Below are 12,744 nucleotides of genomic sequence, written 5' to 3' on the forward strand. Positions count from 1 at the left end.
CGACCAACAGAGTATCTTCTCCACGGCAATTGTCTGTTATTTGTTTTAAAATGTGTGTTTAATGATTTAAATGTCTTTACCTGTTGTACATCCCTTCTGGGGCTTAGTGTACCAACAGGCAAAGATAAGTCCTTTAAACAAATAGATGGACAAACAGACTATGCAATGTGAATTCTGCAACAAAACATGACTTGCTCTAAATCTGCATCCACACTGCAGAATTAATCCAGTTTGACACTACTTTAACTGCCATGGCTCAATGCTGTGGAATTCTGGGAACTGCATTTTTGTGAGACATTTAGCCCAGGTGTCACAACAAACTACAATTCCTTGGATTCCATAGAACAGGCCCATGGCGGTTAAAGTGGGGTCAAACTGGATTGTTTCTGCAGCACAGATGCAGCCAAAGATATCCATAGGATAAAAAGATCCAAGATCTCACAGTCCATTTCAAGAATTCTTAAAGCACATACTCTGCAACCATTAGAAATCTGAAACATGACTATTTGGAGTCTTGTTTCTTACTTTCCAGCTGAGATGAGGGTCCTGCTCTGCCGCTTATCAACGTACAGCAGCTGGCGACCGTTTTCAACATTTTGCAGCTACAGAGATTTGACTGCTTGCCAAAACATGTGCTACACAGGTGACACATTCCCAAGTTCACTGTACATCTCCTGGATCCCCACAGAAGAAAAAATCTCCCCACTCTCCTAATCTTAGGCTATGTTCCTAACTTCAGACTGGTTATGTCGATTAATGTCAATAACATTATACAAATACGGAAGTTATCAGATCAAAACTTTGCATGAAGTGGTTACCCTTCCATTTGCAGCTTAATTTTAAAACCAAAACTTTCCCCCATGTCTTCCTATAAATCTGTTAAACGGCATTTTAAATCCATGTAGCACAAAATTTTAAAAATTTCACATTTCCAGACTTGCCAGTTTCCATAAGCCTTGTCTTCATGGGCCAAAAGGCCTGTCCCCACACCCTTTTTAACAGCGTCCTGTCCAGATGATGAATGTCCTAAATCCTGATTCTGGTGCAAGCACTCATAGAACCATAGAGTTGGAGGAGACCACAAGAGCCATCCAGTCCAACCCTATTCTGCCATGCAGGAACTCTAAATCAAAGCATCACTGACAGATGGCCATCCAGCCTCTGTTTAAAGACCTCCAAGGAAGGAGACTCCACTACACTCCGAGGAAGGAGTCTTTTCCAGTCGAACAGCCCTTACTTTCAGATGTTCCTCCTAATGTTGAGCTGGAATCTCTTTTCCTGTACATTGCATCCATTGTTCTGGATCCTCTTCTGTGGAGCAGCAGAAAACAAGCTTGCTCCCTGCTCAATGTGACATCCCTTCAAATATTTAAACAGTGCTATCATATCACCTCTTAACCTTCTCTTCTCCAGGCTAATCATCCCCAGCTCCCTAAGTCCTTCCTCATAGGGCATGGTTTCCAGGCCCTTCACCATTTTAATCGCCTTCCTTTGTACACGCTCCAGTTTCTCAACATCCTTTTTGAATTGTGGGGCCCAGAACTGGACACAATATTCCAGGTGGGGCCTGACTAAAGCAGAATAGAGTGCCACTGTTACTGCCCTTGATCTAGACACTATACTTCTATGGATGCAGCCTAAAATCCCATTGGCCTTTTTAGCTGCTGCATCACACTGTTCACTCATGTTCAACTTGTGGTCTACTTGGACTCTTAGATCCCTTTCACACGTAGTTTCATTCAGCCAGGTGTCCCCCATCCTATATCTTTGCATTTCATTTTTCTGCCCTTAATGCAGTACCTTACATTTCTCTGTGTTGAATTTCATTTTGTTAGCTTTGGCCCAGCTTTCTAGTCTATTCAGGCCGTTTTGAATTTTGATTCCCGTCCTCTGGGGTATTAGCTATTACTCCTAATTTGGTGTCATCTGCAAATTTGATGAGTATGCCCCCAATTCTGTCATCCAAATCATTGATAAAGATGTTGAATAACACTTCTATATTCTTTTTTCTTTAGATGGCATGGAGCTGTACATCCTACCATGCATAAAAATAATTATTGAAGCAGTTGGGTACAACAGACTACAATAATGCAAAGCCAAGTTAACAGACACAAGCTACCAGCCCTTAGTACTCCCTTGGCTACCCCCATGAAGTCCCCCTTCATCTTTGCAGTCCAGGGCCAGAAGAAGCAAACCAAGGGGCTCGACAGACCGCTCGAAAATGGCTGACTGGAGGCTCCTGTTTTAACTCCAGAGGGATGCTGCAGCAGCCAAACCATGTGGCATCCATCTGGAGTAAAAAGAACCTGCAAAAAGCACTCTGCACACCATGACTGCACCTGTCACGCATCCATGACATAAGCATGGCACCCAGAGGTGTGGACATGGCACCATGCTTGCATCATGCATGCACACCCCATATGGACAGCACCATGTAAAGATGATGCCATCCATATGTGCTAGGGTTCTGGAGTGTGTGGATGCTGTGCACTCCGGAACCCTAGAATTGGCCCCAGGCCGCCGCAAACCGGCGGTCTGTACCAGGCCTAAATTCCCCAGAGCTGCTTCTTCTCTGCCTGAAAATGAAGCCATGGTAGCCTTCTGTTAGCATCTTCTGGGTGGGCAAGGGACACAACTGCCCTATGTTCTCTAGTCCCCTAGCCAGTGGTAGAGTCAAAATGTGCTTCCTTTCTGCTCTGGGAAAACACACGACATGTTTGACTACTGAGACAAAGGATCTTTGCTAAGGATCTTGCCATACCTGTAGTTATGATATACGTTTATTCATGATACATCATTCAAGAGGTGATTTTAAACTAGTAGCAGCAAAGGCTAATGCCTATTGAAGTTGATGCTGTAGACTCAAGGGGACACCAGAAGTGAAGCCAGATACATGTACTTCATCATCGGGGTGGTTCCCACTTGCGATTTACAACGCTTTAAAATACACCGGTATCAGTTAAATCGATTCAAAATAACCCTGGTCTTATCCCGCATTCCGAATCACTTTTTTTTCTTCGTTCTCATTTACCAATCAATTCGCTTTAAGTGATCCGCTTTCGTTCCTATTCAAATAAAACGGTGTATATATAAATCGGTTTTAGCCTTATTTCGTTCCCACTCACCATTTTGGGGCTGTTAATCAAAGCAACGTCATCATAACGTCACTTTTAAATTTCGCGGTTTGTTATAAAAGAGCCAATGAGGAGGCGCTTAAAGTGCCTATGAGTCCTGCAATTATTTGTGGGGAAGGATGGTTGAGGGAGAGAAAACTGCCCAAAGCACTTTTGCTGCCTTGGAAGAAAGACCCCAGGCTGGGGGAGGCTTCTGGCAAAGCGAATTTGGGGAGCCCAAGCTGTTTCCAGAGAAACTATGGGTTGGGTTTCGCAGGACATCATCCCCGCTTCATGGCTCCCAAGACAGCCAGGGAACATCCCTTCAGAGAGCCCAGAGATCAATGAAGGAGGCTGCTGGAAAAGCAGGGAGGGATCACTCTTCCCAAAGATTCTCTTTCCAGGGTTGGAGGAGAAGGCAGATTCCGTTTGAGAAAGAGAGATGGAAAGGCTCTATTCCCCCCCCCCCCCATTGATCAGAGCCCTTCCTTGCCTGGGCGAGATCAGATGCCTCCTCGTGAGGAGGCTTCCCTTCCCTGCCTGGGCGAGATCAGAGCCCAAGTGGGCAGGGAATGCCTCTTCGAGAGGAGGCTTCCCTTCCTGCCTCTCCTCTGTTAGAAATGGGCTCTCCCCACACAGAGGGGAGGTTGCAATCCACCGGGGGAAGCCTTGTAGTCCTTTGGCAGATGCAGGCGCTTGAGCAGCCGGGACTTCAGGCGCTTAAAGTGCTGAAGAGATTAAGCGCCTGTAAACCATTAAAATAAAAAATAAAAATAATCCTTATCTCTTATTGAAAGACCACAGCGGACAAAGGGGTGAGGGAAGCAAAAATGGCCACAGCCAGACGGATGGGGACAGAAAGGGCGACTCCTCCCCAAGCCAGCCCATCGCGCTCTGCTCCTCCCATCCAGCTAACCCGATTTCAAAGGCTGTCGTTCCTATTTAAATGCTCCGATTCCTATCTCGATTCAAGGAAAAAATGTAGGTTCGACCCTTCTATTTTTTTAACCCGCGTTAAATGACGATAACACAAATCAAATAATAAACCGCTTTACGATTCGATTTTAGGTGGGAACGATTGCGGGTTACTCTAGAACTGTTCTAGAGTTAATTCGGTTTCCAATAGGAACGCCTCACCTTGGATTCGATTTGAATCCCGGTGTATCAACCAGTGTCCTGCAATGGACACTTGGGGAGGGTAAAGAGATCATACTCCATCTGCCAAAATGGTAAAAGCACCCTGATAACCATTTACAAACTTTAATGCAGGAAGAATAGCACTTAGGAACTCTCTAAACAACTGAATCCAGAAGGAATGTGAAACCATGTATACGTGGAAGAGTCAACCAAGTTTTCATTCAGATCAGAAGTTATGAGAAGAAAGCTCAGGAGAAGGGGTGACAAAGAATTCCTTAACTGTCATGACTGATTCTCAAACATTTCACCCAAAGTGGAATTATATCAATGTTCTGGAGTGAAAACACATTGATCTTCTGATAGTTCCCAGTTGCAAGGGCATTTTTACACAAAGTTCTGTCTAGTGGAGGTTTGGAAAAAACCTTTCTCCTTCCAGCTGCTGTTGTAAGCAGCTGCAATGCTTGTAATGCTTGGCTGTTGCCATACTGACTATGGCTGATGGGATTTGGAGTTTGGCGACATTGGGGGGCACAGGATCCCCATTGCCACTGTGGGGACAAGAATAGAAAAAACAGGAACAAGTAGCTGCTTATAGGAGAGAGAACATATGCGCAGGCAAACAACAGAAGGTGGTTTGAAGGCATCCAGAGAGTCTTTCTAGACTGTCTCTCTCCATCTTTCTCTGCTTTTCTCAGGACAAGTATTTAATTTCCACATCATTAATGAAGCCATGCTATTTGGCAGACTTATTTATCAGCCCCCATAGAGGAGTGAACGCAACTCCTTTGCCCGCAACTCACCAGAAGGCTGCTCAAGAGATCCATCATGTTTCCAGTGTCCCACTCCTTCCACCAACCCAAGCAATTGTTACATGCATCCAAAACCTGGGACCATTTTTCAATTGAGTTCTTCTGAAGCCAGGCACCAGCCTGATTGTCCATATATCCTGGGCTTTCTTTCTTTCCAGCCTCCCTTTGTTAATGTTTCTCCAAGTGAGACATTGCCGGCTGGCTGTTTTACAGGTTAAATGGGTGTGCCAAATCATCAGGCACAGCACTCAAAACAGGTTGTGCAGGAAACACACTTTAATATTGCAAAGCAAAGAAAAGAAAGGTGTCTCCCCCCTCAGCTCCACCTGGCTCCTTCCAACTCACGGTTTGGAATGGGATCAAAGCTGTCCCGTGATGCAACATTCATGTTCATGTGGAAGGCAAACACACTAGAAGATTTGTTATGTGGGGCAGCAGGATTGAGTCATGGTTGAATACAAGGAGAAGAGCAAAAAGGAAAAGCTAAAAATCCAAAGACTGATGATTAACCTTATGTTTTTAGATACCCAAGTTAGCCCTGGAAAATGAGCTTCTTGCAGTCAGACAAATAAAAGCCAAAGCAACCTTGTGCAAGTCTTCATCTTCTAAATGTGAGGGGCTAGAAACTCCATTAACCCCAACTGACCATAATGACTGGGGATGGTGAGATGTGTTGTAAGTTGCCAGATTAGAATCACGGTTAGAATAACAGAATTAACCCCTTGCTCAATGCAGGATCTCCAGCTTTTCCAAACGTTGGTCCTCCAGATGTGTTGAGCTTCAGCTCTCAGAATGCTTTCTTGTTGAGCAAACTGGCTAAGGCTTCTGGTAGCTGAAGTGCAAAACACCTGGAGGACCAAAATTTGGGAATCACTGAGCTGCTAAAGCATCTCCAGCAGGTAGCTGTCCACCCTCATTTTGAAGAGATCCAGAGAAGGAGACCCCACCACCTCTCTAGGCAGTTGGTTTCATTGCTGAACTGCTCTTACTGTGAAGAAGCTCCTACTAATGTTCCATCAAAATCTACTCTACTGTAACTTAAAGGAAGTAGGCTGAAGTCTAGGAAAGCTCATGCTGACAACGTCTTTCTTTCAGTCTCAAAGGTGTTACAAGATCTCCCTCTGTAACTGTCATCCTTGGGCCTGTGAGGGAGAGAACAGGCTGGCCTCAAGAGACAGTGCCCTCCCTCCGTAACTGTCATCCTTGGGCCTGTGAGGGAGAGAACAGGCTGGCCTCAAGAGACAGTGCCCTCCCTCCGTAACTGTCATCCTTGGGCCTGTGAGGGAGAGAACAGGCTGGCCTCAAGAGACAGTGCCCTCCTTCCGTAACTGTCATCCTTGGGCCTGTGAGGGAGAGAACAGGCTGGCCTCAAGAGACAGTGCCCTCCCTCCGTAACTGTCATCCTTGGGCCTGTGAGGGAGAGAACAGGCTGGCCTCAAGAGACAGTGCCCTCCCTCCGTAACTGTCATCCTTGGGCCTGTGAGGGAGAGAACAGGCTGGCCTCAAGAGACAGTGCCCTCCCTCCGTAACTGTCATCCTTGGGCCTGTGAGGGAGAGAACAGGCTGGCCTCAAGAGACAGTGCCCTCCTTCTGTAACTGTCATCCTTGGGCCTGTGAGGGAGAGAACAGGCTGGCCTGAAGACACAGTATTCTTGACTGTATATTATATTGTAACATGTTTAAAATATATATTCCCTTTGAACTTGGAAACCGCTTTGATCTCCCAGGAAAAGCGGTACAGAAATAAATATTATACACACACACACACACCATTAGAATCATAGAATCATAGAGTTGGAAGAGGCCACAAGAGCCATCCAGTTCCTGCCATGCAGGAACTCTCAGTCAAAGCATCCCTGACAGATTGCCATCCAGCCTCTGTTTGAAGACCGCCAAGGAAGGAGACTCCACTACACTCCAAGCGAAAGTCTTCCACTGTCGAACAGCCCTTATTGTCAGGATGTTCCGCCTAATGTTGAGCTGGAATCTCTTTCCCCGGATCTTGCATCCATTGCTCCGGGTCCTAGTCTCTGGAGCAGCAGAAAACAAGCTTGCTCCCTCCTCAATATGACATCCCTTCAAATACTGAAACAGGGCTCTCATATCACCTCTTAACCTTCTCTTCTCCAGGTTAAACATCCCCAGCTCCCTAAGGCGTTCCTCATAGGGCGTGGTTTCCAGACCCTTCACCATTTTAGTTGTGGTCCTATCCTCTGGGGCAGCAAAGAACAGGCCTGCCCCTTGGCTGAGCTAAAATGACCCTCCACTCCATTTCTCCATCCTCTCTACAGGCTGTTAAGTTGGGAGTCATCGCTGCAAACCTTTCCCTTTCCCCAGCGCCACAACAAAAGTACACTGGAGGAGTGTTGTGGTAGTTATTCCTTTTGGAGATATCACAAGTCTCACCATCACTATCTAGCTTGCATATCTCTATTATAGTGTCAATTGACTACCACCCTGTGGCTGCTTGTGAGCTTTTATAAAGTACAGTGGACACTTGCTTTGCGCCCTTAAATCGGCCCCAGCATGGAGCTTTTTGCCCATCTGTATCGGGTCAATATGATTGAGCTGGAAAGTTGCAGAAAAACCACATTTCCACATATGAATTTCTGCCCTGAATTATTTCCTGTACTAGGCAAGAACTGTGCAAAAGTATTCCCAAACTCCGCACTCCCCACAGAAGGAAGAAGAATATAGAAGCTACTTGTCTTCGTGTTCAAGGACGAAATAGTCCAAGAGTTACATCTGTAGTACGAGATCCCATGACAGGTCTCTTTTCTACTTCACCTAATTTATTCTCAGTGTCCTTACCTATGTAAGAGAGAGCCCAGCATAAATCCTTTAATTTCACACCTGCTGCCTTAATCCTCTCACACACAGACAGGACATTTAGTTCCCCAAAGCATATTTCAGTTTTAAAAGTCTATGACAAAGAAGTTCCTTTTTGCAAAAGCCTTTTTATGCTTGCTCAGCCTCCTTTCGCTGCTTGTAATCTGTTTAGCTGAAAAACATTTTTAGCAGTATCGGCATTGGGAGGGTGGTGGAGTGAGCAAAATACAGACTTTTGATGTCAGGTTGCAGTAGCATGTCTCCAACAAACAATGAAAATTTTAAAAAGACAAGCTAGAGAAGAATGGGATTCTAATCTAGCTGAACTTCTGAATTTACTGTAGCTGGTTGTGCCTGCTTACAACTGACAAAAAGCATGTGTCACCCAAATCTCTGAGCATGCATGAATAGCAAATCAGAGAGAAAAGGGGATAACCGATAAGCCTACTAGCTACTCCCAACATTTGTAGAAGCAGCAGCAGAGACAACACAGAGGCTGGATGGCCATCTCTCTGGGATGCTTTGATTGAGAGTTCCTGCATAGCAGGGAGTTGGACTAGATGGCCCTTGTGGTCTCTTCCAACTGTGTGATTCTATGAGATCTGGTTACTAAAATAGAAATCATAAGGCAAGTGAAGGATGGTGAAAAGACAAACAAACAAACAAACAAAATCACCCCGGATTAATTTTGGAAGAAGCTTTCAAGTGGTCTCTTAGGGGCTGTGCATTCCACAGCCGCAATCTGGACTTTCCGTGGTGCAAAAAGGCACCTTAAAAAGTGGCTCCTTTTTTGCGCCCTTGAAAGGGCACCATAGCCACCGTGCCACACCACGGCTTTATGGTGCTCCTTTGGCGCTGTGTCATCTTAACACAGTGCCAGAGGAGCGCTGTGATGCCATGCGGTGTAGTACATGGAGCAGAGTCATGGTATGCGTAATGTGCCCCAACTCTGCTTCCAGGCCGGCCTTAATGGCTGGTCTGCACAGGCTGATAATGGTTCAAAATGTATTTGCTGACTTACGCAAAGCTTCTCCAACCTGTTTGTTTCATTGTTTCACATGCGTTTATTTAATTTTAAATAAAATGTTTGCTGAAACATATAGAACTGCTTTTCTAAGCCAGTGAAGTCTAGTGGTTTGAGTGCTGGACTTCTGGAAATTAGAGTTTGAATCCCTGTTTGGCCATGGAAACCCACTAGAAGATCTTGGGTAAGTCACACTTTCTCTGTATCAGAGAAAAACAAATACAACCCCCCCCCCCAAAAAAAAAAACCCCACATGATAGGTTCACCTTGGCATCGCCATAAGTTGGAAATGACTTGAAGGCACACAACGACAACCTATTCCTATTATATTTATATTATTTCTGCCTCTGGCATCAAATGTTCTATTAAAGACGCAATGGCCAGGAACACATCTATGTCATTAAATGAGATATACTTGCAACAGTTTCGTTCAGATTCCAAGGAGAACTAGATCTATAAGGCCATTCCATGACATTATTATCTGTAGAGCTGTTTGCTATGTCCTCACCATGATGTGGCAAAGCAGACATTCTGGTTCTTAATAGACTGGAATCAGGCACTGAATTTCACTGGGTTCAGAAAATACAACACACAGTTCAAAAACTCATTGATAGTTTTCATTTTATTTTCCAGATTTTACTTGTTTTTGTTTTCTGGCACAGGATGTCTGAGTATGATTTTCTAGAGACAAGTGTTTCTTGGATAAGAAGAGGGATGGGAAGTGTCCGCTGTATGTCAGTACCCTTGTGCACAATACTCCAACCACAATATAAGTGGCTTTCAAAAAAAAGATGTTCTAACTATAGGCAGATGTTGTAACACATGCTAATGATACAACACTGCAAGTGCACACAGTTTTGGCCTAACTCAGTGATGGTGAACCTTTTCGAGGCCGAGTGCCCAAACTGCAACCCAAAACCCACTTATTTATTGCCAAGTGCCATGTCCCTCTGGCTTTCTAGTAACAAACTCTGGCAAACTCTGTGCTGGGGCAACGGCACATGTGCCCACATAGAGGGCTCCGAGTGCCACCTCTGGCACGCGTGCCATAGGTTCACCATCACTGGCCTAACTTGTCCAGCATTTTTATTTCCAAAGTGGGCAACCTGATAGCTAGGCAAGAAATGATGCACCCTTCCATTCTAGGACCACCACCACTAATTTTGAGAGTCATACATAACTATCAAGACTAGGAGCCCTAGATAGTCTGAAATGGGGTGGAATCTAGAGCAGAAGGAACCCAGGACCAATCAATACTTGGAAAAAAGGAAACTCTATTTGTCCCTATTTCCTAAAATGGCTGGAAGCATCAGAAGGGTTACCACCCCCTATTTCTAGCTTAATAACATGGCAGTGAAAGCCCAATGGCCAATCGCCATTCAATCATACAGACTATAAGCATCATTCTAGGAGAAAGAAAGCAGGGGTGGGTTGTTGTTTTTCCCATTTGTTTCTATCAGAATGGTGATCGTAGAAACAAATGGGAAAAACAACAACTCTACATAGAATCGTAGAGTTGGAAGAAACCACAAGGGCCATCAAGTCCAACCCCCTGCCATGCAGGAACTCTCCATCAAAGTATCCCCGACAAATGGCCATCCAGCCTCTGTTTAAAGACCTCAAAAGAAGGAGACTCTATCACTCTCTGAGGGAGTTTGTTCCACTGTCGAACAGTCCTTACTGTCTGGAAGTTCCTCCTAATGTTGAGGTGGAATCTCTTTTCCTGGAGCTTGCATCCATTGCTCCGGGTCCTAGTCTCTGGAGTAGTAGAAACAAGTTTGCTCCCTCCTCAACATGACGTCCCTTGAAGTATTTAAACAGGGCTATCATATCACCTCTTAACCTTTTTTCGCAGGGAAAGTTGTTTGGGGGCACCAGATAGGAAAGGTTAAGAACCACTAATTTAGAGGAAGGTCCTTTTCCTTTTACAGGATTAATTTGGCTCACTTTTTTAAGAGGGCAGGCAGGTACTCACTAGGAAAAAGAATCCAAAATCCTTTCAACTGGTTGCAAGTTGCAACATAACTGAAGGCTGCTAAATTTCCTTTTAATTGCCTTCATTGTTTTTTTTAAAAGGAGAGAATAAACAACAATGAAATAACACAGTGCTAGCTGGCATTCAGGAGCTGCTTTGAGAGTCATTCTCAAGCCAGGCCTGGAAGCCAAAACACACACAGAGGTAGGCAGGCTGGATTTATACAGGATATGAGTGAGACAGCGTCCCGGACGTATTTAAAAAGACAGTTGCTCATCCACTGATGTATTCACATGTTCAGGAATAGCCCTTAGATTAAGCACTGTTGTAATGCGTCTATGGATGGGTGGGCATTTTGTTTGCTTCATTTTTTTGAATTGCATTTTCTACACATTTTCATAAAGTTCAGTGAAAAGAACTGGAGCATTTTTTAAATGAAACTGGGTGATGTAAAACAGGCAAATCTGCCCACCCAAGGAGTTTATCAGACAAGGGGAATTGGAAGTATAATCCGATGGCAATCTGAATGCAATCATGGGGTTTCACGTTATTACGTGATAGACTGCCACACGCAAATTCTGGCAATGGGAAGTCAGTCCGAACACAATCATGTGGTTTCACGTTATTGTGTGATAGACTGCCACGCACAAATTTGGGCAATGGGAAGTCAGTCCGAACACCAATCATGTGGTTTCACGTTATTACGTGATAGGCCGCCACACGCAAATTCGAGCAATGGCATGCTATTTTCAGGCAATGGGAAGCCAGTTCGAATGCAATGCACATTCACGTAATTGCGCAAAACTAGCGACTTTAAGTGAATACGTTTTGGCCCCACTTTCTTTTCATTTGAATTTAAGAGAAATTCCTCCCGTTCGATAAACTCCCAAGTTTGCTGAATTTAGTCTTTAACAAATCTGGCTCTTGGGTCCCTGAATATTCAAACATGTAGGTGGTTGCCACTGTTTTGTTTTTCTCCCATGCTCCTCATCTTTTGACAGCTACATGACAAGTCGTCAGCGATTCCTATGATGGAAAAAGCAGTGCCCGCAGCAGTGCTGCCAACCAATCACCCTTGAAGGAAATCCCCGTGAAAATCCCCCAAATGCACCCAAATTCCCCGGGGCATCTGGGTCAGCGGGTGGGACTTCCAGGTCAAGGAGCTGCAAAACACTATGGGAAGGCAAAAGGTGGTGGGGATTTCTGGGTCGGCCGTTTTTTGGGGGGGCGGAAGGTCTTTTCGGCCATTTTTTAGGGGGTGGGAAGTGAAATAATTCCCAATAAATGGAAAGGCTTTTAATTATCCAACGGGAAGGTTTAATTCCCTGGAAATCCCCCATACATATTTTATACCCGGAAATTACCCGGAAAGGCTTTTTATTACCCGGAAATTGGCAACACTGCAACAATGGTAGATCATATTGTTTCGGTTTCTTTTTCATAAGACCTCTACAAACCAAAACTGCTTTTAGCAACAAACAGCAGCAGCGAAAGAAGGATTCTATAGGATGGAGCCATGGCAGTTAAAGTGGTGTCAAACAGCATTATCTCTGCAGTGCAGATGCAGCCCTGTTTGTTTGCTGGTTCACTCAATTTCGGAGTAGCTCCTGAAACCCAAATTCTCCAGGAACTACAAGACTTGTAGAAAGTCAACCCATCCTATATAATGAGGATTGGAGTTAGAGAAAGGATTGACTTTTTACAAGTCTTGTAGTTCCTGGAGGACCTGGGTTTCAAGATCCACTCCCAAATGGAGCAAACCAGCAAACAACCAGGGCTGCAGAAATAATTGCGATTTGACACCACTTTTAACTGTCACGACTACCCTATAAAACGTAAATTAGTTGAGATCTGGAG

The 12,744-nt window shown here is 44.7% G+C and overlaps 1 protein-coding gene across 13 annotated transcripts in view; it reads right to left on the reverse strand.

Moving 5' to 3' along the window:
- Window positions 1-12,744, reverse strand: part of LOC149286400 (rap1 GTPase-activating protein 2) — a 370,335-nt gene that overhangs the window by 114,570 nt on the left and 243,021 nt on the right. For 2 of the 13 annotated variants that reach the window (XM_089494086.1, XM_089494093.1), the window contains exon 1: window positions 5,051-5,243. The exons of the other annotated variants lie outside the window; for them this stretch is intronic. In XM_089494086.1, coding sequence (XP_089350212.1) covers window positions 5,051-5,191 — 141 coding nt within the window. In that variant the 5' untranslated portion in view covers window positions 5,192-5,243. Of the gene's footprint in view, window positions 1-5,050; window positions 5,244-12,744 lie in introns of those variants that run through there. 13 annotated transcript variants of the gene reach the window in all.

The sequence above is a fragment of the Sceloporus occidentalis genome, unplaced genomic scaffold (assembly GCF_023333645.1).
Source record: "Sceloporus occidentalis isolate IW3139 unplaced genomic scaffold, rSceOcc1.0.p SCAF_69, whole genome shotgun sequence".
NCBI classification, from domain to species: Eukaryota; Metazoa; Chordata; class Lepidosauria; order Squamata; family Phrynosomatidae; genus Sceloporus; species Sceloporus occidentalis.